Here is a 27,758-nt window from a genome sequence, read left to right on the forward strand (position 1 = left end):
GTGTCTCCCCAGGATGTACATCGGGAGTAGAGCTGGCCAGCTGCCTAGCACGCCCCGTGACCTGTAATGCCCTTGGCGATCATCCTCTGGAGGGCCTGGACCTTGAGGACCGTGGCCAGCTTCCAGGTGTCAAGGACGTATCCATGACACCCTCTTCATCCCGCTGTCCCTGAGATGCCCCAGTGTCAGGAACAGGGGAGTCAGAAGGTGTAGCCACAGTCACAGTCTCCTGCGTGGAAGGTCCCGCCATGGGCTCGAGCCCTCCTTCCTCTCTTGGGGTTCCTGTGGGCCCCTGGGTCACTCCCTGGAATGGTGGTGCTTCTGCAGTGAGCTCCAGATGCTCCGGCACCTGGCCCTGCCAGTCCTGGAGGGCCACCTGCATTCTTGCCATAGTGGCCGAACCCTCTGAGTCAGGGGCCACCTGTCAATGACAGCAGCAAGTACCCTCAGAGACTGGGCCATGCTCTGCAGCCCCTCAGCCATGACCCTCTGTGATTGGGCCACGTTCTCAACGGCTGCTGCATATAGCCCGCTGTGTCTCAGCACTGTCCCACCGGGTCTCCTGTAAGCTCTGCAGCCTATCAGCCATGACCTTCAGTGACTGGGCCACGTTCTCAAAAGCTGTAGCCACAGCCCGCTGTGTCTCAGCACTGTCCTGCTGAGGTCTCCTGCAAGCTCTTGAGCATCTCAGCATTGGGCCACAGAGTCTCGAAGAACCAGTTGAGGCCCTCAGCTGTGGCCTGCTGTGACTCGGCCATGATCTGCTGTGATTCAGACATTGCTTGGATCATGCCACTCATGGTGAGGATTTCCTGTCCCAGGGTTTTCCATTGCGGACACCACCTTTGTAGTGTTGGCCTGGGAACCATGAAAGACAGGCAATAACTGGTCCACCTGAAAGCTTTGGGATGCCTCCCAACAGCCTTGCAGTCGGTCCAATGTTGCTGTCAGCCCCTCCTGCATTCCCTGGCTCTGTTGCTGCATCTCCAGCAGCTGAGGGAGAAGTGATCACAGAGGCCCAGCATGTAGCCTGGGGCTAGCTGAGTCCCTCGCCTCTGGCAGACCCCACATGCCAGAGGCCTCGGACGTTCCTTCCTCCACCCGATGTACACCAGCAGATGTCTCATACATACTAGAGAGTGACCCAGATGCCTCGCCATTAACTTGACCCACCGATGTGAGAGTCTCTGGCATGGTGAGTTGTGAGGTGGAAGGTGACGCAAAACTGGTGCCGATCTCGGAGTCCCTCCATCGGCTTCCTTCTGAACTGTCAGGAGCAGGATGGATAGGAGCAGCAGTGGGGGCCGCGATGTCAGATGGCCAGGCGCATTGGGGTCCCTTCCTGCAACACAGAACACAAGGTGCAAGGGAGGGAGAGGAACCTAGGCTGCATGCAACTTATTGAGCTATCTCCAACCAGTGAAAGGTTGGCAGGTGCTCACTTCTATGCTCCAGCCCGACCATGCTGTCACTAATGTTCCTCATCCCCTCCTCTCCCGCAAGCTCCAATGCCCACTTCTCAAAGACAGTAAGGTCTCGAATCTTGGGCACACCAGCCCGTCCTCACCCTTTCCCAGCGATTTTGGGCATTCTTCTCCTGTGGGGACAGAAGAAGCCATGTAAAATCTGATGGAATGAGTCCTGCAGGGTTTCAGGGGGTGGCCCTCAGAGGGCAAGGGTTGTGATACTCTTGGGGGAGGGGGGGGAGGGGGGGGAGGTGCTTGGGGGTCAGGGGCTCGAAGCATGGTGGGTGCTGGAAGCGGGGGGATCTGAGGGTAATTTAGGGGGAAGATGGTAGATGAGATTAAACACTGACCTTTGCTGCCCGGATCAGGTCGTTCAGTTTTTTGCAGCACTGCTTCCTGGTTCTCCTGTTTAAGACCAGTGCCTTGGCACTAACACATGTTGCCACTGCCTCCCAGGCTGCGCTTCCATCCCTTCCCCTGGGACGGTGTCATGCTGGGGAGAGAAGAGAATGTACCACCTTGCCTCCACTACCTGCAGCAACCTAGCCAGATATACATCTAAAAAACGGAGAGCTGCTTTCCTGGGAGCCATTTCTTTCGGCACTGCCTGCCGGTCTGTCCATCCTTGAGGGTTTTTATGGAGCTTTCCCTTGTTAGGGCAGATCAGCTGCAGTCAGTTTGGGTGAATCACGCATCCGTTAGAGCATTCCAGCGAGTTTAATCCAGTTTGCCTTGTTACAATGGAGGGGAAGCTAAATCAACACTTGCAGGTGTGCTGATGGAGGGGGGGTGGTGGTGGATTTGTGCCTCTGTGATGATCAGGAGCAGGGGAGAGAGAGGGTCATATCACTCAGCCATCGGGGCTGGGGGGTGATGAGAAGGCCATATGCAAGAGCATCTGGAGGGTGGTGGGCGGTGGGGGTGGGGGCGGGGGGAATGGTTCCTGATATCCATGGGGAGTGGCTGTATCAAGCCCGGGGCGGGTTCTGCCAGGAAAGCTGCTTTTTTAAAGCTTTTCCTGCGCAAGCGCAGTTTGTGGCTCCGATCTGAGCTGCTGGCTGGCTGGCGAATTAAGCCCCACCCACTGCCTCGAGTGGCTAGAAATGGTCCAGCCCACTTTTTCAAAGACTGAGTGCATAAGATTCAGCGTGAAAACTCACCCGAAAAACAGATGAGGATCTCTCTCGTTTTCACATTAGCTGGACGCTCAGAAAAAAATCTCATAAAATTCTGTCCATTATTTCAATTTGCCACATTTTTGCGCACCTGCTTAACGTAACCAGAGTTTGCAGACTCTTGGTATCCATCTCACAACTTGCTTTCCTACCGATCTTTGTATCATGAGCAAACTTAGCTACAGTACAGTCGATCCCAAGTCATGCATGAAGATCATAAATAGTTGAGGCCCAGCACTGACCTCTGCAGCATTTCCCTAGGCACAGCTGCCAAATGACCCATTTATCCTGACTCTTTGATGTTTCTTTCACATTAGCCAATGGATTAGCTATGGTATATGTGTAGGGTTGTGGGGATAGGCCGGGAGAATGGGCCTAGGTAGAGTGCTCTTTTGAAGGGTCAGTGCAGATTTGATGGGTTGAATGGACTCCTCCTGCACTGTAGGGAATCTATGATTCAATGGTTCAAAATATACTACATCTACTGCTTTGCTTTTGTTCACCCTGCCTGTTACATCTTCAAAGAACTCGAATAAACTTGCCATCTACTTACTCTCTGTGAAGCAGTTGGAGAGATTTATTATCTTAAAGACACAATGCACTCTTTGTTAGTGAAGAACTGCCTTTGTCTTTCTTCCTTCCTCCTCATATGTGTTCAGTCTTTCTTGCACTTTTGGTCCCCTCACTTTATCTCACTCTTTCTGCCTTTCTCTCTTCTGCACTTTGTTTTGCTCACTCTTTCTCTCCACCATACCACCCATAATGTTTCTCTGCTGCTCGCTCTTTCAGTCTCTCTATCCAGTCACATGAAAAGGCCACACTATTGGCACAACCCAGCCACTAAGAGTTGATGTCTCTCCTGGCAAGAAGTATACAGATACAGGAGCAAGTATAGTCCTGCAGGTCACCAACTGTCGGACATTCTCTTGAAGCTTGGCATGAACAATGAGACTTTTGCCAAGGTTGAACTCTATACATGAAATATTAGTGGCTTATACTCACTAACACTTTCTGCTGTTCTGACTCAGAGGTCTTCTCGAGGATCTGCTGTTCCAGCTCACCGCATCGCTTCTTGTACTGAAGGACCTAAGAGAGGCAACACATGGAATTCACCTCTAGTCACCTTTGGTGATGAGACTTTACATGTAACAGGGCTACACATTCAAATAGTGAATATTAAAGTCAAATTATTTTATGGAGTAGAAAGATTATCGGTGCCCATGAAACTACTGCAGCAGGAGAAAGATTTTCACAAAGATACAAAAAAAGGGAGGGAATTCTAGAACAAGATCAGTATGTAAGGTGCAATCCTTTCGGAATATGTGAGACTTCCTTCTCACATAACTGAGTATTTGGAAAGCAGTGACAGGATCGGTCCAAGTCAGCATGGATCCACTAAAGGGAAATCATGCTTGACAAATCTTCTGGAATTTTTTGAGGATGTGACCAGTAGAGTGGACAAGGGATGTTCTGGACTTTCAAAAAGCTTTTGACAAGGTCCCACACAAGAGATTAGTGAGTAAAATTAAAGCTCATGGTATTGGCAGTAATGTATTGATGTGGATAGAGAACTAGTTGGCAGACAGGAAGGAGTGAGTGGGAATAAATGGGTCTTTTTCAGAGTGGCAGGCAGTGACCAGTGCTGGCACCCCAGATATTCACAATATACATTAATGATTTGGATGATGGAATATCTCCAAATTTGCAGACGACACTTAGCTGGGTGGTAGTGTGTGCTGTGAGAAGAATGCTAAGAGGTTGCAGGCTGGCTTGGACAGGCTGACTTGGACAGGCTGGCTGAGTGGGCAATTACATGGCAAATGCAATATAATGTGGATTATCTACTTTGGTGGCAAAAACAGGAAGGAGGATTATTATCTAAATGGTGGCAGTTTAGGAAAAGGGGAAGTGCAACGTGACCTGGGTAACATGGTGGAACAGTCACTGAAGGGTGGCATGCAGGTACAGCAGGTGGTGAGGAAAGCTAATACATGCTGGCCTTCATAGCAAGAGGATTTGAGTGTAGGAGTAAAGATGTCTTGCTGCAGTTATACAGGGCCTTATTGAGACCACACCTTGAATATTGTGTGCAGTTTTAGTCTCCTAGTCCGAGAAAGGATGTTCTTGCTATTGAAGGAGTCCAGCGAAGGTTCACTAGACTGATTCCAGGAATGGCAGAACTGACATGTGAAGAGGGACTGGATCAACTGGGCTTCTACTCTCTGGAATTTAGAAGAATGAGAGGGGTCTCATAGAAATATATAAAATTCTAATGGGACTGGACAGGCTAGATGCGGGAAGAATGTTCCCGATGTTGGGGGAGTGCAGAACTAGGGGTCGCAGTCTAAAAATAAGAGGTAAGCCATTCAGACTGAGATGAGGAAGAACTTCTTCCATTAGAAACCAGCGGAATTCTATACGACAGAAAGCTCTTGGAGCCAGTTCATTAGATATGTTCAAGGGGGACCTGGGCATAGCCCTTGTGGCAAATGGGACCAAGGGGAATGGAGAGAAGGCAGGAGTGGGATAGTGCAAGTGCATGATCAACCATGATCATATTGAATAGTGGTGCAGGCTTGAAGGGCCAAATTGCCTACTCCTGCACCTATTTTCTATATTTCTATGTCTTGCAACCCGAACAGCCTGGCTGGACAGACACTACATCGCAAGGTATCATAGGAGTAACATCCAAATTTTGCGCTCCTTCTGAGGAGTCTCAGCCACTGTGAGTATGTACCAGATGTTTTTGGGGTGCAAGATCAGCCAACCCTTTAAGTTAATGATCAGACCAGAGTGTGGAATGTTTCTAATACATGCTCCCAGTGGGTGAAATTTCTTGCTGGAAATGGAAAGTAGGTAAATTGCCCCAGGTTTTCAGTCAACAATGAAATATTGATGACTTGTTTGACCTGGATTTGTCCCCTCAAAGTCAATCTCCCAAACTCCATCAGGAACAGGGAACATAAAAGATTCCATGGCATTACTTTGAAGAAGAGCAGGGGTGTTCTCCCTAGTGTTCTAACCAATACTTAACCCTCAATCAACATCACAAATTATCTAAAGGAATAAAAACAAAATACTGCAGATGAAAAATCTCAGCGGGTGTGACAGCATCTGTGGAGAGAGAGTAGAGCTAATTCGCTCTATTCTCTCTCCACAGATGCTGTCAGGCCTGCTGTGATTTTCCAGCATTTAGTTTTTATCACAGATTATCTGGTCGTTATCACCTTGCCGGTTCTATGGGATCTTGCTGTGTGCAAATTGGCATTTCCTGCATTGCACCAGGGACAGCACTTCAAAAAATACTTCATTGGTTGGGAAACACTTTGGGACGTCCGGAGTTGTGAAAAGAGCTTAAGAAATGCAAGACTTTCTTTACTATTCCCAGTCTATTGTCCAATGGTCAAAGTTGAAATTTAAATTGGGTATGCGTACAATTTTTGTATGAAAATCTTCGCTTACCAAACTCTCACTAACACACAGTTTGATTGCCAAGAAACATTAGACCAAATTTTCTATAAATTGATGATAAAAATAGTCAATTAGCCAATCCACGTGTTCAGGCCCCTTAAACATTCATTCATTCAGCTCGTACGAGTAACAGGAAAACTGAAACGCACTCAATTATTATTATGAGCATGATTAGCCTTGTAACTGTGCTGCTGTGTCTGAATGACATGCGCCTGGGGAATTGCCTGTGTTCAACATTTTGGCTATTCAGCGCTAGATAATCCGGAACATTCTTTGCTTGGATCAGTAGTTTGTGTGTTTTAACTGTTATTCTTGGAGTACAAATTCTATGCAATGGGAAGTGGTTTGCCCTGTCAGTATTCTGTGTTTAGATCAGATCTTGCTTGGAGCAGGTCTGAGTTTATCTAGAGTCATCTGTCCAAACACAGCTTGGATCCAAGCATCACATTAATTTGGCCAAATATTGCAGCAGATTTAACCCTTCAAAGGATTTCAACATAACTATTCTGAAACTCTCCTACTCTGGTAGTGGATTAGATCTGGCCTTTTTACTGCTGAGATGTGATTCAATCCAGCTTTCACTGATGGCCTTGACTATCTGCTGCCTGTAAATGTCCGAGGCAATCTAGGTTTCAGGCACTTTTGAGTGTGTACGGTTCTAAAGCAGAAATCTGCCTCTGATTAAATACTAATTACCAATAATTACCAAAGTAAGAAAGGTTGATGTAGGAAGTACCTGAAACGGTAACTGTTAGAACTATTGAATCATAGGGAGGTTTGGAACTTTTGATCCTGAGCAGGGTAAAGGCTGTCTGCCACCAACAGAATCACAAAATCAGCCCCAGTGCTTTACACAGAATCTTGTTCTGTCTTGGTCAACTCACACAGATCAGTGTCCTATAATCAATAAGCATCAAGTTCATGGGACCAACAAGACTGGGGCTATGCTTGACCATGATGCAAATGCACCACTCCTGCCACCAGGGTGAGCTGACCTCACTGAATTATGCAAAGTGAACCAAAGTCATGTGCAGGGTATCAGGTCAGGAGTGTTATTGGCTGGGAGGAGTAACATTCAGCCAGGCAGCAACTCTTAAAGGGCTGCAGCTGGACTGTTAAAGGGGAGACCATTTTGATAGCCTTGAGAGCTTTTGCTGCAGAAACAGTGGACTGCAATTAGAATTGTGTGGGTAGAATCTGTCCCATTCACTCTCAATGCCTTGGAAGTCTTGCTGTTAAGGTAAGATGCAAAAGAGAGAGGCTCTATCTGGACAGAAGAACATTCTCCTCTGCAAACTGGAGACGCATGCAGCTGGAATGAGGTAGCCCTATTGAGTCTCTGAAGACTCTCAGAACAATTTACCAGGGAGCAAATTAGGACAAAGTATATTGATGTCCAGAGATGTGCTAAGAAATGTGGTATAAAAGATGTCAATTCAGTTTTATCAGAGGAAATATGAGGGATGTTCGTAGAGCCACAATGCGTGGGACTGCATTAGCAAAAAAAGTTACACATTGCAGGATGCATCCATTGTAGGAATTAGTTCTCAAATACTGAGTGACTTATCAATTTCCCATCCTTAATCATCAGCTCCCTCTAATTCACCATTCTTCAAATTCAAATCTTGTCTTCTTCATGCTGCAGAGTTCCTACTCCTCTCTCAATGGCAAAATTGTGTGGGATGGGGTAAATGGCCAGGTGTACTGTTCCTTATTTGATTGAAATCCTATCCAAATAGAGAAGGCATCTCCAGAAATGGCTTCTCCTCTTATCTCCACACCATCAGTGCCAGTCACCCGTCCTTAGCCTCTTCCTGATCTGTATCTTAACCCTTAGTGAAATCAACTGCCCATACAAAGTCAACTTTTACACATACTTTAATGATACCCAGTTCCAACCCAACCACTTCTCTCCATCCTCACATTGCCTCTGTGCTGTGAGCCTGCATATCCAAACTCCAATCTTGAACAAGTCCGCTTACTTCCAAGCCAAAACCATCACCTTTAGCTTCCAATGTAAAGTGCTCATTTGCTGCTAATGCCATTCCCTCCCTGGCCACTGTCTCCATGTGTTCATAGGCTTGAGGTTCTGTTCAACAAGGAGCTAAGCTTCAGAAGCTTTACTGACTCTCATTTCCATCACTGTAACAATGATCATCTTTGCTTCTATCTCAGCATGCCTGCCCATTACCCCTCAATTTTGAGTTCTGCACTGGTTCCCAATCCTGCAATACCTCAAATTGAAAATCCTTATCTTTGTCTTTGAATCCCTCCATAAATCCTGTCTCCACAACTTTTTCCAGCTCTATATCCCTTCTGAACATTACTTCCCTGATCCCTTTTCCTTTCATCAAAAAGTTTCTGGCAGAGATACCCTGATAGTGTACCCTTTAAATGTAACTCCCAACATTCCCTGATATTTTACTCTATTAATGTACCTTTATAATATTTTTCTGTAATGTTTTCTGTAAACGTACTTCTTTAATGTGTCCCTGTAGTGTATTCTGTAAAAGTAGCTCTACAATATTTCCTACAGCGAGCCCTTTCGAATGTTTGGGCCAAACCTAGTTCATAAGACTCAGAGCTCGTAACCACATTGACTCTTGTTTTCCCACAATTCCCTATTCAGTACAGATTTATTTTGTTAAGCAGTGAGGAGGTTATTCCCACAGAGCCTCAACCTGGATCTCGCTCATGGAAACAGCACAAGAACTCATTGTTCGGGAGCTAACTGTAATCCCTGAAGAGTTGTGCCACAGCATCAGCTGGTGATTTAATGAAGGTTACATTTGGATTAGACTGGATTAAACTCGATGAAACCCGGATCAACCCAATTCCTTTTGAAAATTTAAACATAGCCATTGTTTATTGAACAATGGGATTGTATGAAATGTTTTAGCTCTGCTAAGCTTTTAAACGATTTTAGCTAGGCCCCACAATGGTTTATCAGTTGAGTAACGGGACAAAAAGCAGCCCCTTGTCGTATCCAGGGACATGTCTTTGCCAACGGGAGTCCAACCGCTGGCACACATACCTGGCAGCTTCATTTTATAGTAATGAATACTTGGAACAATTTAAACTTTGGATCTGAATGAAACCATTTGATTTCTGGATGGTTCCCATCAGAATACTGTAAAAACTGACTTGAGGACTTTGGTAAATCGTCTTTGGAGAAATGTGGTAGGAGGCCCTCAAGTAAGACTAGCCATGATTGTTCCCTTTAGAGAAGCGAATGTTAAGGGGGGAGTTGATTGAAGTGTTTAAAATTACTAAGGATTTTGAATGGGTAAATGAGAAGAAATTGTTTCCGCTGACAGGAGGGTCAGGAGCCAGAGGACACTGATTTAAGATAATTGGAATAAGAACCAGAGGGAAGATGAGAGAATATCTTCACACAGCGAGTTTTTATAATCAGGAATGCACTGCTTGAAAGGATGACACAAGCAGAATCGATAATCCCTTCTGAAAGGAAGTGGCATATATATTTGAAAAGAGATATTTTTAAGCAATATAGGAAAATGTGGGAAATGAGTCTAATTGGATAGTCCTTTCTAGGACATGATAGACTGAATGGCCTCCTTTTGTGCTGTATTACTGTGAGACCATTAACTCCATAGCCCTCCATTAGACAACTTGTACGTCAACACTCAAGTCCAAGCACTACCACCATAGAATCCTAGAATCTCACAAACAAGGTGCCTTCTTGTTCTTTTTGCTGCCAAGCCTTTTCATTACGAACAGCTCAAATGTTTGATGGTTAAAGAGAGAGGGTTGGGGTAGAATTTTCCAGTCATGCGAGTGTAAGGTCAACGTGGGGGGTGGGGTGGGGGGGGGGGGGATATCATGTGAGTGCAAAATTTAAATTTGCGTATCGTGAAAACAGGGTGGCGATTGTCCACTCCAGACTTCAGTGGTGGCGTGCATTTCCCACTGCGTCATGTCAGGAACAGTAAATGAATACATTTGAATATCATGAATGTTCAAATGCTCATTATGAAGGTTGCTCACCAGAATCACACCACTGTGCTAGATCAAAAGGCCATAACCGGCATCTAATTAGATCAGCATCATTCACGATTGGTTAGAAGGGACAGGCACCTGGCGAATTGCACTTCGCTTGTGACTTCAAGGTGTAGTCACCTCCCTCATGTTGCACACTGCTCACAGCTCCCCCGAATCTGTGCCAGGCTCTGCAGGCAATAATGCAATGATTTCAGGGTGGTTTCAGAACTAAGGTTCTACATTCCAGATCAGTGGTGAGGCATGGGGTGGAATTACATGAACTGGAGGGTGTCATAATAATGAAGGAAAAACACCAAATTATGTCTGGAAATATTGAACTTTAAATAAGACTTGTGAGTTTAAAAAAATGGACATACAAACCAAAGATGAGTGAGAATGTTATGTCAGTCACACAGACTGAATTGCTGGGGAAGATGCAGGGGAGCGAGGAGTGATATTCTGAGAGGCAATGGAATCACCTTGTTTCCAGACAAAGATAAATCTAAAGCATCCAGAAGCTTGTTGCCATCTCTGGTGGAGACAATGGGACATAATGGCAGAAGGATATAATGTCATCAAGAATAATATTCAAATGAACTTGTGGATTTGGCCTTCCAGGAACATATATAAACTGAGAAAAAAGCTAACTGAAAAGCTCCCCCAAGTGTTTCCGTGTGTTTGTGTATGAACTAGTGCTGGAATGTTGGAACGTGTGTGACAGAGAAGCAAAAAGCCAGCTAGTAACTATGGTCCCCCACAAAAGTGATTTTCAGCTATACCTCTATCTCTTTCTCTGATTGTTGAAGTAATCTAAGTCAGTAAAGAGCACAGCTGAAATGGAAGCAGGGAAGCTTTTCCACCAAACTGCAGAAATCTACAAAACCAACCATTTGTCTGCTGAAGTCTGCCTTACTGGAAATTCAAATCATAACTGCCACAACGCTCAATAACCTACTTCTCATGAGTCAAGGAATGTTTTGTACATTTTTTAAAAAATTTATTTACTTTGGAACCAATTCCCATTTCAAATCTGTATAAATGTATTTGCATGTGTTTATCATTTGGCAAAGTCTTTAACATCGGGTGCAAACAGGAAGAAAGGCAGAGTAGAGTGATATACCAGCATCAAGCACGTCAAAGGAAGGGCACATCACCCTTATCAGCAAGGGACAGCAAGGCATCTCCACACTCACAGAGCCAGAGGATGAAGCTCACAGATCCACTGAGTGTAGGCAGCTTGCATAACTGAAGGTGTACAGAAGATGCATGTCATTCCTGCAGATAAGCGGGAATCATTATCATCGATGCCTCAACATATTCAGGGATCTGGTGGGACACATCTGTCACATTCTCCAGGTGTTGACGCTTGGGGAGTGGAAGGGCATCTATTGCCAATGGCTGTCAAAGTTACGATGAGGTGACAATACACATCTCTTTAACCTGTGTTTAATGTTCCCTCCACCCACATTATCTGTATCTTTAAGACCTGGCTGGCTGTAGAGATTTGCATTCTAATTAGTATTCTGTAACTTGATGTTGTGTCTCTGTGCACTGTTGGAGAACAGATTTTCACTCCATCTGACGAAGGGGCAGCGCTCCGAAAGCTTATAGTATTTGCGACCAAATAAACCTGTTGGACTTTAACCTGGTGTTGTGAGACTTCTTACTGTCAAAGTTACCGCAGCTCTAACCTCTATACAAGTGGCTCCTTACTGGGTTCCACTGGGGACCTCTGTGGCATCACTCAAGCTTCCACTCACAAGAGCATGCATGAGGTGACAGATGCTCTCTTTGCCAAGGCACTCACTCACTAGAGATCAAGCTAGCCATGCAGCTCAAGCATTGGGATTTGCTTCTGTTTCAGGTTTCCCCACAGATGGAGGGTGCTATTGACTGTACTCATGTGACTATATGAGCTCCCATGGCAAGAGCCAGGAAAGGATTCCATTCGCTCAATGTGCAACTGGTCTGCAATGACATCATGCAGGTATGTGTGAGATGCCCAGGTAGTTGCCACAATCCTACCTCTTGAGCAAATAACAGATTTCGAACATCTTCAAGGGCCAACACCACATCCAGGAGTTAGCTCTTTGACAACAAAGGCCATCCACAAAGGCCTATCTGATGGCCAAATACTCCAGAAAGGGGAAAGTACAGCAAGGCTCAGTCTGCCACACAGACGTTGGTAGAGCAAACCATTTGGGATCTTGAAGATGTGATTCCGATACATTACCCAGAGGTTTTCATGGATCAACGTGCTTGCTGCACCCAGCACAACCTGGCTCTATGAAGTAGGAATAGCTTCCCAGAGGACGAGAAGTAGGAGCTGCACATCTCCAAGGATGAGGACATCAAGAGGACAAGGAAGTTGAGGCTGCAGGAGAAGAAGCCATAGCATGGGCCAGATGAGGCATAAGTGTTAAGAGTCACCAGATTCCAGGAGGATTATGACCAGATGCAGTGATTGTGTTTGAGTCACTGGCCTCTATGTCTCGATGGATCGAAAGGAAAGAATACCTGACTCCATGCACATCTGGATCTCTCCTTCAACACTATTCTTTCCACAATGCAGACGAATTATGGGACTGCATGACCTCAATCTTACAAAGCCAGGAATGATCATCACTTGAGTCTGTAAGGCATGTCTAAGAGATGTCTTGCGCAAGCATACTTTACATTGTGGGTGTCACCTTCGCAGATGTGTGAAAGAAACTGAACCGACACTCTGAGTTGGCTGCACACAACATCAACATGAGTCACATGATGCGACACATCTATGTTAAGTGGGGGGAGGAGGACATGGTGCGAGTCCTGATTAACCATCATACTGTTCAGCAAGCAGAAGGGGCAGACACATGAGGAAATGTGCAATTCTATTGGAAATCATGTACACCTGGTGAACATCCGTGCTTCAATTATGTTCTGAGTAGTTCCTATTCTGCATAACCCTACCCTCACATCTTGGTGCATCCCTGACTCCGCAGCCTGCTGACAGCTATGCCCTATTATCTGTGGTGATTTTGATGGGTGACCTCTGGAAGGCTTGAACATGAAGGGCCCCGACCTGTTTTGGGTCTCCTGCTGTAGGGCAGTTCACCCTCCTTGGTTTGTGGAGATGCAACTCATGGGGTCACGGGCAGAGAGGTTTGGGATTGACCAGGCAATCCTGGAGTCACATGGGCGGATGGTCCTGGGGTTTCCAGCTGCTGGTCCTTGTCCCTATGGGTGTCCTTGGGCTCTGGCTGACTCCTTGAGGAGAAGGTACACCTGTAGTGAGATCAGGGTGCTCTGGCTCCCTCTCGCGTAACCACTGCTGGATGGCTACCCATTCCTAAAGTGACATAGTGCAAATCCTGCAGCATTACCAGCACAATGTCCTGGAGCAAGGTCTCCATGACAGCCACCATCTTAACAGTGTTGACCTCGGTGAGTTGGTATGCCACCGCAGTGACCTCGGACTGAATGCAGATGGACTGCTCCATTATCAGCTGTAATCCGTGGAATGCAGTTGACAATCCTGCCTGATATTCCTGCGCTTGTTGTTGATGCTCCAACAGCTGCATTAAGAACCAGTCCACAGGCTTGTTAGCTGACTGGGACTCAGCAGAATCCTGGTCTCCAGCAGTCCTCTGAGAGTCTGCCTACACCTGCTGTGGAGCAGATTCTGTGCTATGCTCACCAAATTGTGACACTGAGCCTGCTCTAGATCCAGGTTGCCCTATGTTACATAGAACAGTACAGCACAGAACAGGCCCTTCGGCCCACGATGTTGTGCCGAGCTTTATCTGAAACCAAGATCAAGCTATCCCACTCCCCATCATCCTGGTGTGCTCCATGTGCCTATCCAATAACCGCTTAAATGTTCCTAAAGTGTCTGACTCCACTATCACTGCAGGCAGTCCATTCCACACCCCAACCATTCTCTGCGTAAAGAACCTACCTCTGATATCCTTCCTATATCTCCCACCATGAACCCTATAGTTATGCCCCCTTGTAATAGCTCCATCCACCCGAGGAAATAGTCTTTGAACGTTTTTCCGGCTGGAGGTCTGTGACCAGTGGTGTTCCGCAGGGCTCTGTACTGGGACCTCTACTATTTGTGATATATATAAATGATTTGGAAGAAGGTGTAACTGGTGTAATCAGCAAGTTTGCGGATGACACGAAGATGGCTGGACTTGCGGATAACGAAGAGCATTGTCGGGCAATACAGCAGGATATAGATAGGCTGGAAAATTGGGCGGAGAGGTGGCAGATGGAGTTTAATCCAGATAAATGCGAAGTGATGCATTTTGGAAGAAATAATGTAGGGAGGAGTTATACAATAAATGGCAGATTCATCAGGAGTATAGAAACACAGAGGGACCTAGGTGTGCAAGTCCACAAATCCTTGAAGGTGGCAACACAGATGGAGAAGGTGGTGAAGAAGGCATATGGTATGCTTGCCTTTATAGGACGGGGTATAGAGTATAAAAGCTGGAGTCTGATGATGCAGCTGTATAGAACGCTGGTTAGGCCACATTTGGAGTACTGCGTCCAGTTCTGGTCGCCGCACTACCAGAAGGACGTGGAGGCGTTAGAGAGAGTGCAGAGAAGGTTTACCAGGATGTTGCCTGGTATGGAGGGTCTTAGCTATGAGGAGAGATTGGGTAAACTGGGGTTGTTCTCCCTGGAAAGACGGAGAATGAGGGGAGATCTAATAGAGGTGTACAAGATTATGAAGGGTATAGATAGGGTGAACGGTGGGAAGCTTTTTCCCAGATCAGAAGTGACGTTCACGAGGGGTCACGGGCTCAAGGTGAGAGGGGCGAAGTATCACTCAGATATTAGAGGGATGTTTTTTACACAGAGGGTGGTGGGGGCCTGGAATGCGCTGCCAAGTAGGGTGGTGGAGGCAGGCACGCTGACATCGTTTAAGACTTACCTGGATAGTCACATGAGCAGCCTGGGAATGGAGGGATACAAACGATTGGTCTAGTTGGACCAAGGAGCGCACAGGCTTGGAGGGCCGAAGGGCCTGTTTCCTGTGCTGTACTGTTCTTTGTTCTTTGTTCTTTGTTCACTCTATCTATCCCCTTCATCATTTTATAAACCTCTATTAAGTCTCCCCTCAGCCTCCTCCGCTCCAGAGAGAACAGCCCTAGCTCCCTCCACCTTTCCTCATAAGAGCTACCCTCCAAACCAGGCAGCATCTTGGTAAATCTCCTCTGCACTCTTTCCAGCGCTTCCACATCCTTCTTATAGTGAGGTGACCAGAACTGCACACAATATTCCAAATGTGGTCTCACCAAGGTCCTGTACAGTTGCAGCATAACCCCACGGCTCTTAAACTCCAACCCCCTGTTAATAAAAGCTAACACACTATAGGCCTTCTTCACAGCTCTATCCACTTGAATGGCAACCTTTAGAGATCTGTGGATATGAACCCCAAGATCTCTCTGTTCCTCCACAGTCTTCAGAACCCTACCTTTGACCCTGTAATCCACATTTAAATTAGTCCTACCAAAATGAATCACCTCACATTTATCAGGGTTAAACTCCATTTGCCATTTTTCAGCCCAGCTTTGCATCCTATCTATGTCTCTTTGCAGCCTACAACAGCCACCTCATCCACTACTCCACCAATCTTGGTGTCATCAGCAAATTTACTGATCCACCCTTCAGCCCCCTCCTCTAAGTCATTAATAAAAATCACAAAGAGCAGAGGACCAAGCACTGATCCCTGTGGCACTCCGCTAGCAACCTGCCTCCAGTCCGAAAATTTTCCATCCACCACCACCCTCTGTCTCCGATCAGATAGCCAGTAACCTATCCAATCGGCCAACTCTCCCTCTATCCCACACCTCCTCACTTTCATCATAAGCCGACCATGGGGTCCATAAGCCGACCATGTTGTGTGTCTTTGCATTGGTGGATTGTGTGGGTAAGTGCTGTGATGGATCTTCCAGCAGTGTCTGAGCTGTCCTCGGGGCTGGAGATGAGGAGTTCTGTGCTATGTTGCCTAATAAAGGGAGCAGAGACAATTAGTACATGGCAGCAGACTCCAAAGCATAAAGTACTCACAGCATCACTGTCTGAAGGAGCAGCTGGGGCTGGTCTTCACTTGGATCTGTGCTGCTGACTTCACCAGTGCCACAGACATGGTCCTGGTCCTTTCCGACCAGCTCAACAGCAACAGCACCCTCCTCATAAGGAGTGAGGGCCTTGAGCTTCATAGAAATCATAGAAACCCGACAGTACAGAAAGAGGCCATTCGGCCCATCGAGTCTGCCCTACCCCCATATCCCTATATATTTTACCCACTAACCCCTCTAATCTACGCATCCCAGGACACTAAGGGGCAATTTTAGCATGGCCAATCAACCTAAACTACACATCTTTGGACTGTGGGAGGAAACCAGAACACCCGGAGGAAACCCACGCAGACACGAGGAGAATGTGCAAACTCCACACAGACAGTGACCCAAGCCGGGAATCGAACCCAGGTCCCTGGAGCTGTGAAGCAGCAGTGCTAACCACTGTGCTACCGTGCCGCCCAGCTTAGGCATCCCAACACCAGTCTGGGACCTTTCCTTAATTTTTGGGCAGGTTTGTCCTGCATGAAGACAGATGGAGAGAGTCTGAACAGGACATATGCCATGGCAGATGTGAAGGGTGCCTGCCTTGTGTGGGTGATAAGTGAAGCTGTGTATGGGATGAGAATGCGAGCTACAAAGGTTATGATCCCAGATGGAGAAGCCAAGGTGCATATGAGGGAGTGAGTGGTGATGTCCCTTAAGCTGACAGTGGAGAGTAATCCCACGAATGTCTGATGGGCCTGTGAGTGTATGTGTTGAGAGTGATGAGATGGTTGACTTACCTGACAGAACAGTGAGATCATTCACCCTCTTCCTGCACTGGATGGCTGATCTTAAAGAAGATCATTAAAGAAGAAATAGCAGGCCATCTGGATAAGAATGGTTCGATTAAGCAAACGCAGCATGGATTCATGTGGGGAAAGTCATGCTTGACAAACTTGTTGGATTTTTATGAAGATGTGACTAGTGCGGTTGACGGAGGGGAACCGGTGGATGCGGTGTTTTTGGATTTCGAAAAGGCGTTTGATAAGGTGCCTCACAAAAGGTTGTTGAAGAAGATTGGGTCACACGGAGTTGCGGGTAGGGTGTGAGCGTGGATTGGGGATTGGCTATCCGATAGGAAGCAGAGAGTCGGAATAAATGGGTGCTTTTCTGGTTGGCGGATGGTAACTAGTGGCGTGCCGCAGGGATCGGTACTGGGGCCTCAACTATTTACCATTTATATAGATGATCTGGAGGAGGGGACTGAGTGTAGGGTAACGAAGTTTGCAGACAACACAAAGATAAGTAGAAAAGTGAATCGTGTGGAGGGCGTAGAAGGTCTGCAGAGAGATTTGGACAGGCTGAGTGAGTGGGCGAGGATCTGGCAGATGGAGTATAACGTTAACAAATGCGAGGTTATTCACTTTGGAAGAAATAATAGCAAATTGGATTATTATCTAAATGGAAAGAAATTACAACATGCTGCTGTGCAGAGGGACCTGGGGGTCCTTGTGCATGAGACGCAAAAACCCAGTCTGCAGGTGCAACAGGTGATCAAGAAGGCAAATGGAATGTTGGCCTATATCGCAACGGGGATAGAATATAAAAGCAGAGATGTCTTGCTGCATCTGTACAGGGCATTGGTGAGGCCGCAGCTGGAATACTGTGTGCAGTATTGGTCCCCTTATTTGCAGAAGGATATATTGGCCTTGGAGGGAGTGCAGAGAAGGTTCACCAGGTTGATTCCAGAGATGAGGGGTGTTGATTATGAGGAGAGACTGAGCAGATTGGGTTTGTATTCGTTGGAATTTAGAAGGCTGAGGGGGGATTTTATAGAGACCTATAAGATAATGAAGGGGCTGGATAGGGTAGAGATGGAGAGATTCTTTCCACTTAGAAAGGAAACTAGAACTAGAGGGCACAGCGTCAAAATAAAGGGGGGGTCAGTTTAGGACAGAGTTGAGGAGGAACTTCTTCTCTCAGAGGGTGGTGAATCTCTGGAATTCTCTGCCCACTGAAGTGGTGGAGGCTACCTCGTTGAATATGTTTAAATCACGGATAGATGGATTCCTGATCGGTTAAGGGAATTAGGGGTTATAGGGATCAGGCGGGTAAGTGGAACTGATTCGCTTCAGATCAGCCATGATCTTATTGAATGGCGGGGCAGGCTCGAGGGGCAAGATGGCCTACTCCTGCTCCTATTTCTTATGTTCTTATGTTCTTATCTCTTAAGGTCTGAGTTGGCACCCATCACCTTCACCACCTCCTCCCAAGCTGCAGTTGTAAGGATTTTAGACAACCTTTTGCCATCACATGGATAGAGCACCTGCCATTGACCCTCGACAGCGTCAAGAGGTGAGCCAATGACATGTCACTAACTTGGGGGGGATGCAGTCTTCTTCCTATTGGTGGGGGTCGGAGGGGGGGAGAGGCGGGGTGGAGGTATCTCTCTGTTACAGCAGTCCTGAGCGTGGGGGCAGTTTAAGTATAGCATCTACTGCGATGATCTGCTTAGATCACGGGAGGGGCGAGTGAATCACAGACCATCTGCTTACGATTTGACGTGTTTCCTGCTGATGTATATTTAATAATGCGAGTAGCATACAATCGGAGGTGAAAACCCACCATTGCAGCCGGAGGAAACATTTTTTCCACCCGCCACCACACCCAGTCCACAGAGTGGAAAATCCCACCCTGGGTGTGCTGAATTGACCAATTGTTCGTTTGTAAACAAACCTCTACTTCAGCAGGGATTGGTCAATATCTAAGTTACATCAGAACGAGAACACAATTGTCTGATTCCCAAATCGCAAAGAAATTCAGAAACAAAAAGTACTGGAAAATCTCAGCAGGTCTGACAGCTTCTATGGGGAGAGAATAGAGCCAACATTTCTGGATGATCTTTTGTCAGAGCTGAAGACAAATAATTGACCAAGATGTCATGGACAAAAGGACAAAGGAAATATAAATGGCAGTTATAATGACTGAGAATGGTGCTAATAGTGTCCAATAAAAGATCAGAATTATAAATGGCAGAACAAAAGCACAGTGTCGCAGGACAACCTGAGGAATATGGCAGATCACCTTGGTGAGATGGATGGTGGAAACAAGAAATTCAACTGTATTGAAAACAGCCATGTATGTGAATAATGTGGCCATTTAAATTGGTGTTGAGATTTCATCATATATAATCATAGAAAATGCTAAAGAAAACTCATCAGGTCTGGCAGCAGCTGTGGAGAGTGAAATAGAGTTAACAGCCGGGATTCTCCGACATCATCCGCGGCTGGGATTCTCCGGTCCTGCTGCAATGAATGGAGATTTGACTGAGCGCCGAATTCTCTGTTTTGCTGGCTGTAGTGGCGGGTTCTACAACGTTGGAGAATTCTGGCCAACCTTTCAAGTTGGTGTGACTCTTCTGAATTATTTTTGCTTTATTTCACATTTCCAGCATCTGCAGTATTATATTTTTAACCCATTCTCATACAACAGGCATGCAGCAAATGCTACGTGAACTGTTTATGGATCTATGTGCCTGTTTGGTGGGGAGAAGCGAGGGTTGAGGGAGGGGATATTAATGGACTCAATAGGCCAGATCTGATATTTCTGCTACTTAATGGCAGCCAGGATCTCTTAAAGAATAGATGTAGAGAAGACAAAAATCTATAATGTGTACCCCATGTGCACAGAGGAATAGCTGCAAAACATGGAGATCAGATCTCTTCGTTCTCCAATATTGTTTTGGAGTCCCTGGTCCTGGCAGCAGACAGAAGGATAGATATCCTGCATCCCTAAGAGTTTGAGGGGATGGGGTAGTGCAGCGCAGGAAGCCCTTCACACAACAATTCAGTGGGAATTACTCCGAGGCGGTCAATGCATGGAGTTTTGCTCCCGGGATTTGTCCACAATATCAAATGTTCAGTAATCTTATCATCCTCACTTCAATTAACCTCCCTACACTTGCACCACTGACAGCTACAGAAACTCACAACACTTCCATCCATACCTCTATACATTCTCCTACAACCATTACAACACATCTCACTCCTGCTTCTCCTCCTAGTCACACATTCTATACATCCTACTGTCATTGCTACCCCAACCAAACTTGCCCACACCTTACATCTTGCCCACAAATCAATTGGTCAACCCTTCTGTATGGGGACATAACTCTCTCCGAATATAAGTGGCATGGTTTTATGGGCAGGTTAAAACATCTGAAAGCCAAAGTCAAAAGAACGGACTGTGTAAAAAGAAGGGAAGATAGCTGATTGGTTCCATTGAAAGATGAAAAAGTCATAAATTTTACATCCACCAAAATAAGCCCAATTTCACAGTAACTTCATCGCAGTGTTAATGTAAGCCTTACTTGTGACTAATAAATAAACTTTACTTTTACTTTTGCTTTATTGTTCCATGAACAGTTAAAGCAGTAATGGACTCAATGGACTCAATGATCTCCTTCTCTGCATTTATGGCTCATATAGGACTAGCCTGCATTAAGTGTGATAGACTTTACTCAGCAACTGAAAGATGCTTAAGGTCGGATTCTGAAACACTATGAGAGTATGGCAGAAATATTAAATGAATACCTGTGTAGGTCATAAGCTTGAAGAGCATGCTCAACTGACAGCATTAAGTGGTCCTTGCTGACAGTTAGTGCCATGGGTTGTGACGTGAGTTTATATTATGGTGAGTCAGAATAGGCCAATTTCACAAAAAGCTTCTACATCCAATGTAGGAACACATATTTAAATATTGTAATGAGCTTTCTGAATCGTTCTGCTTTGTGCTCTGGTTGCCTACAGAGAAACTCAAGCTGACATGGCAAATGTTACAGTTCCATTGAGGGTCTTTGTCTGGTTAATTCCTGAAATATGGTCAGGGCATGATCAAATTGCTGGCTCAAATGTTCAGTTGATTCAGAGCTCAGTTTCTCTCACTCCCTTGAGATTTAAATGATCCAATTATTTTCTGGACAAGACAAAGCAAAGACTCAATGTTGTAGACAGCTTCCTTTTTAACTGGTCTACATTTAGTTCCAATTACATGTAATGCAGTCAATTCTTTATGCACTCTGCAATGACTCTAGCAAGCCCCTCAGTTATAGACAATTTCTCATGGATAGCTATGACTGGACAATAAATGCTGCCACTTACTAAGAAGAAATATGGGGGAACTCTCTTCACACAAACCCCAAGTGGTAAAACAATGTGCTGGGCAGAAGCTTCCCACCAACCCCCCCCTCCCCCCCTCCCCCCCGCCAACTCCATCCCTCTCCTACTGACAAGGTTGTGGTGGTGCAGAAACACTGGGAGCAGTATTTTATTTGGGGAGTGTCATCCATGAGCTGGAGAGCTGGCGAGAGCCCTGTCTTGCCTCCTTTGGGATATTAAGTGCCTGCAGCAGTGGACCTTCCCCCAGGGGCAGAAATCCTCTGCAATTTGACAACATTCATTCCCCTCCCCTCCACTCCAACATCCCGATTTTCTGGTTTGAGTCTGCCTTTGATCTCAATGAAAATTGGAATCTGTTTGGAAAGGTTGTTCTCTTCCTACCTTGATCTGAAGCTTTTGTACAAGTTGCGCCTGACGCTGCTGTCCATCTTGATATGCCTGAAGCTTTCTCCTATAAACCCTCTCTTCATCCTCAAATTGGCGGCGGAGATCTGACACAGCCTTTGACTCAGCCCCCTTTTGCTCCCTCTCAGAAACTTCAACCTTGAAGGATTTCTCCAACTGATGGAAAGGAACACAGAAAAAACAATTAGGCCTAAGGGCTACCAAAGAAATCCCATAACAGCCAACTGAAATGGTATACCAGTGTGTAACATGTGGCATGATAGCATGCAGTAAAATGCATCTCTGATAAAGTGGTTGCCTACACGTCTCTTACAGGAAATCAAGCATTGAGTCTCAGAACTGTCTTCAGTTCACCTGTCACTGTTGAAGATCATTTTTGTTTGAGGTGTCTACAAAAAGACTTGCATTTCTATAGAGCTTTTCACTATCTCAACGTGCTTTACAGCAAGAATTGTCTTTGCTGTAATGCAGCAAACACTCACACAGAACGAGTTCCCATATATAACATTGCATGGCCAGATCACCTGTTTGAAATATTGGCTGATGGATACATGTTGTCCCGGACGTACATCCACCTGAGTGCAGACTGTTTAACTTCTCAGGCTAAAATCAGGACCTCTGCCTCTGCAGAACTCTCTTAAACTGCACCAAAATGTTAACAAGATTCAGAACTGGGACTTGAATCCACAGCCTCCTGAGCTAATGCTGATACCTTGAAGAAGAAAACTCCACTTATCTATAACTCCCTCTGCTATTAATTCAATTTTTTGCTAATGACCAGTGTAGCAGCATTAAAAAGATTGAACATGTTGGGTGCAAGTTGACATTTTATCAGAGGTGCACACTCTCTCTGAGTGCACCATTTCCTTTTACACATGTACAGGAACTGACACTGTAGGGGCATTTTTAACAATGCCCACCCTATGGGAAATGGGTATTTAAAGTTCCCCGGATGATTAAACCAACATTGCTGCATTCCCTTTCCAAAGTCTTCAAATGTAACCAGTTCTTCTCAACGGTAAGGAAAGGGACTGCTGGAAAGCAGCACGCTTCTTCATCAAATATACAAAGCTTGCTCCAATGAGTGGGGAGCTGCTGTAAACCCACTGGAGTGATATTCAGCTCCACACTGATTTCTGGCACAGAGCTGACTATGCTGGAAATCCAGGGCCGGTGACAAGCAGAGGCCATGACACCCAGCGGGAGGTCTGCTACAAAGCCCCCACTAATGTTGGAATCGCTCCCTACATCTTACTTTCCTTGTGGGGCCAAGAAATGCAGAAAATATTCACCCAGTGGTCCTTTCTTTGTGACTTACCTGAGTGACAGGAAACATTCCTTCAGATCATTAATGCAGGAAATGCAAATGTCACGCCCATATTGTTGGTGATCATCTGTAATATAGAGATTGAACTGGGCAGAGCTGTACTTTACATCTAACTGTGATGCTCTCCCTCGAGGAATGCTCCATTGAACACAGCAACAGAAGGAACCCATTCAGCCCCCCAAACCCATTCTATCATCCAGTTAGCTGATCTCTACCTCAACTCCATTTGCCCTGTCATCCAAGATCCTTTGATTCTCATCTAGCAAAATGTTACGTTAAAAATGCAAATTAGACCCGTTTGCAGATGCTCAGTTCTCCCATGCCCAATGGAAGTGGTGAGATGAGCACAAAAAAAATTCATGTTACCTGCTACTTCCATGATTGTGGTATCCAACCCAGCTTCAAATGCACTGCTTAGTGGCTGCGTACTCAGCAGGGGGCCCAGGTTGGTGCAAAGGTAACATTATTTAAAGCTGGCCTGCACCAATAAAGGAGAAGGTGCATTCTGCTTGGAACAGGTCTTGGAAGTCACTGGGAAAGACTTTCTGAGCAGGAAGAATTCCAGAGCCATGGAGCAGCAGGCCAGTTCAAGGCCTCCCACTCTCGGGAGGCCTAGCTGCAGGAGGATCTTTCTGCAGGGGGCGGTAGGTGACCCTCTGGGGACACAGTGAAAGCTGAGGGAACAAATAGCCATGGAGGTCAATGGCAGGAATCTGGTCCTGAAGACCTGGATGCAGTGCTGGAAAAGGGTGAAAGATCTCATTCACTTATATTTCAAATTGCATTTTCCATCAACCTCACAAACTTCTCAGTACACCCTCCAAACCTCTGTCCCATCACTAGCCCATCAACAATCTCCAGCTATCAGGATTCATGCCCAACTTTCCTATGCTCCATCTGCCCCTCATATTTTTACCCATGCTGCCAGCCTCACCCCCACATCTCGCAGCTTGCACGTATTTGTAGCAATTCAGTGATAACACTCACATCATCAAACGGATAATGACAAACTCACTGATACTCTTCCCTCTCCTGTGCATCAGAATGAGACAAACAACAGAGGAGCAGTGAAGAACCAGAGAGGGTAAGGCACAGTTGCATGCCGTACCCACCCTTGCAAGTGACAGTGCTCAGCATTATTGTCAGGCCATCATTGAGGCTGGGACAGTCATTGTCACTGAAGACATCCAGGATGATATTACATTCCTGTCTCAAATTTCATTTCACCCTCATCCTGAATCTGCTATGATGTACAAACTGCAGATGATGTGACCAAGAACTTCTTGCTTTTCCACCTTCACCCCCACTAACACCCACACTTCCACCTCACTCCCATCCATACCTCCACTTCATCCCCACTCACACCCCCATCAATTCTCCCACCCACACCCTCAGGAAGCAATCCACCTGAGAAAGCACCATGGGTAAAAACCAACACACATGAAAAATAAATATACTGTCCTCACAGGTTCGAGCAAAAAGGATTCAGGGAACTTGACATTTACCTAAACCACAGGCATGACCACAGCAGGAAATTCCTGTCTCTTCCCACCAAATACATCCAGGTAATAAGATGTTCTGACCTCTGTCCTTTCAAATGGCTGACAAGAGCCAATAGACTGACTCAGGGGAGGAGGTGTGAGCTAAGGATACACATCCAGCAGAGTTATGTCACATTGGGGTCCTTCTTTTTTGCTACATCCAGACTTGACTATTTTAATTCTCTTCTGATTGGCCTCAATCTTCCATAAACTTGAGGTCACCCAAAGCTCTGCCCGTCTTCTAGCTTGCACTAAGTCCCATTTACTCATCACCCTTGTGCTCGCTGGAGTTACAGATGGGATCTGTGAAAGTGACAGTCAGGCCATGTTACAGGGTTGGAAATAGAGTTGGTGTGGATATGTGATCAGAAGATCACCTCGGTGTTAAATGTGACACCGAGGCTGTGAGAAGTTTTGATAGCTACTGGAAGAGGGATGGAATTGGTGGTTAAGGAATGAGTTAATCTCAGGAACTGATGACAATGGCTTTACTCTTCCCAATATTCAGTTGATGGAAACCTCTGCTCATCCAGCATTGGTTATCAGACAAACAGCCTGACATCTGCAGGTAATGGTAAGGAATTAGAGCTGGGTGCTATCAGCCCATACAAGAAAACTTACATTACTTTCAGATAATGAAGGCAATGCAACAATTTTGAAATGTTCACCCTTGTTTTCATATCACTCTGTGGCCTCTCTCTTCCCTATGTCTATAATTTGTTCCGTCCATATAATGCCATGAGACATCTGCACTCATTCTGATCTTTTGACCAGTCCTGATTTTAACTGATCCACCATCAAAGGATGTGCCTTCAGTTGCTAAGGCCGGAAGCACTGTAATTCCCTTTCTAAATGTATCTGCCTCGCAACCTCTCCTCCTTTAAAATGCTCCTTAAAACCTAACTTTTTGACCAAGCTTTTGGTCATCAGCTCTAACATCTCACCACTACCTCTCAAATGTTCTTTGGTAATGGTCCTGTGAAGCATCTTGGGACATTCTACGACATTAAAGATGTGATACTAATAAAGTAGCTGCTGCTGAAATTTTAAATTTAAACAGAAAGGTAAACATTTCACGACGCTCACACTAACCCATAAGTAGCATTGCCAATATTTAACCTCATCCTGGAGAGTTAATAAAGCCTGTATACTGCCAATCATTTAGTGGGCTCTCTTGTTTGGATGCTGCATATGGTTGAGGTTGTGTGAGTAGTTGGCTTGTTCAATTTATCATTTTATTGCTGGTACCTGGTCTCTGTTTCCATCGAACAGTTAATAGATTGGGAAAGGGGCCTATGTTGCCTTGATCTAAAGAGAATGCTGGGATTGTGAAACTGATATCTAGCTGAGTGCTCTGTGATCTTCACACACGCAATCTCGGAACATTTCCAAAGCGCCGCATCCTCATCAAAGCGATCAGAGTCCTGTACACACGGCCGGTTTTGGTCTGCCTCAGATACGGACATTTCTAGTGTTCTGACAGGGAACGTTACCCTCCAAAGTTAGAGCATGTTCCAGAGCAAAATAAAAGTTGTACGGCCTTTAGTGAGGGGCAGAGTTGGGGGGGACAGGGAGTTTGCTGAGTCAAATCGAAGAAGTTGGCTCATCCTCTGCAGGCAGGTTGTTCTTGTTAACAGGAAACAGCTGGTGCTGGGCTTCAACAATCCAACTTCTGTGAGTGCTGGGGGTGGGGGGAGCAGGGAGGCGGAGGGCACAATTAACTCCGGCTCCTCAAAATAAACATTCTTTGTGTTTAATCTTCACTCGTTGGGCAGATAATGTTCCACAACACTGTTTTAATTGTTAAAAATGTCCCTGCACTGCTATAATTATTCTACTATGTCAGCTGCTTTATATCATTGTAATAATCTTTATTTGGTTCCAGTGGCGATTGAAACCAGACCCTATCAATCCAATGCTACTGAACTGCCTCGTTGCCTCTGGGAGTTCACGGGTTTAAAACTCATTACTTCTTCCATCAATCCTGCCAAGGCCAAGCGGAGACCCACAGCTATAAATACACCCATCAAGAGTTCTGGTTCTGCCCTTTCCAACTGAAAGCACTGTGCCCCTGAGCTTTGCTCCCTTGATTTCCCTCCCTACCTTCCTTCTCTAGAGTGACTCATAGCATCTATGCTCTGATGGCTCAGCCGCAAGACTGTAAACTTGGCATATGGTAGGCTGGCACTGGAGGGCCACTAACCCACATTGTACCATGTGGATGCATGTTACAGTTTGTTCCTGTTGAATAATCTCTTTGTATTGCAAGGATTAGTTGAGAAATTGAAATATATATATATATATAATTGAGTATTTCTGTAATTGTAATAATACAAGTTGTTTCATTATAACATTTTTATTTGTGTTTTTTTTACACTTCTGCAGAGAGGTTTTTATTAACACATTCAGTTCAATTTGCTGCAGTTCTCTCTTCCCTTTAGGTTTCCTCCCCTCTTGCTACCCAAAATTGATGGCTCAGGGGTGCCATGGCCACGTGCATGTACGAGGCTAGGCTATCAATATCATGGGCCTATTCAACTTTGGGAAGCGTCAGAGCCAAGCCTGATCCAGTCCTCACTTCACACACAAACACGCACCCACCCAGAGACAAAGCCACACACGTACACATTCCAACAGTGAGTGCAGATTAGCAGTTATGATTTTATCTCTCACCTTGCGGTGCTGTGATTAGTTGTAGTACTACTTAGCTGAGATACTCTAACACAGCACAGACTACTGATTGATCCTGGAACCTTCCTGCATGGCAAATAACAAATTTGACATAAAACACCCAGAAAACTCTTGGTGCTGCTTCCAAATATAAAAAGACTTGCAATTTCTATAGGATCTTACACAACCGCAAGATGTTCCAAAACACTCGACAGGCAACAATGTACTTTTGAAATGTAGTTAATGTTGTCACGAAAAAATGCGGCAGTGACTTGGTGCACAGAAAGATCTCACAAACAGCACAGAGTAGATGGGTCTCAGTTTGTCTTTTTGAAGGACAATGTCACTGACCGTTTATCTGAAAATATTATGAGGTCACTTTAATGAATGCACATGACTGACAGCACTCTTTGTTCTCCAAATTCACCAATGGAACTCGGATGGTGGGACTGCAAGTTGGGGGGT

At 45.7% G+C, this 27,758-nt stretch overlaps 1 protein-coding gene across 1 annotated transcript in view; it reads right to left on the bottom strand.

The window, feature by feature from the left end:
* Positions 1-27,758, bottom strand: part of crocc2 (ciliary rootlet coiled-coil, rootletin family member 2) — a 266,817-nt gene that overhangs the window by 198,787 nt on the left and 40,272 nt on the right. Inside the window, exons 2-3 of the mRNA XM_078210134.1 lie at positions 21,732-21,911; positions 3,650-3,727 (exon numbers count right to left, since the gene is read on the bottom strand). Coding sequence (XP_078066260.1) covers positions 3,650-3,727; positions 21,732-21,911 — 258 coding nt within the window. The remainder of the gene's footprint in view (positions 1-3,649; positions 3,728-21,731; positions 21,912-27,758) is intronic.

This window comes from Mustelus asterias, chromosome 3, assembly GCF_964213995.1.
Source record: "Mustelus asterias chromosome 3, sMusAst1.hap1.1, whole genome shotgun sequence".
In the NCBI taxonomy this organism is placed as follows: Eukaryota; Metazoa; Chordata; class Chondrichthyes; order Carcharhiniformes; family Triakidae; genus Mustelus; species Mustelus asterias.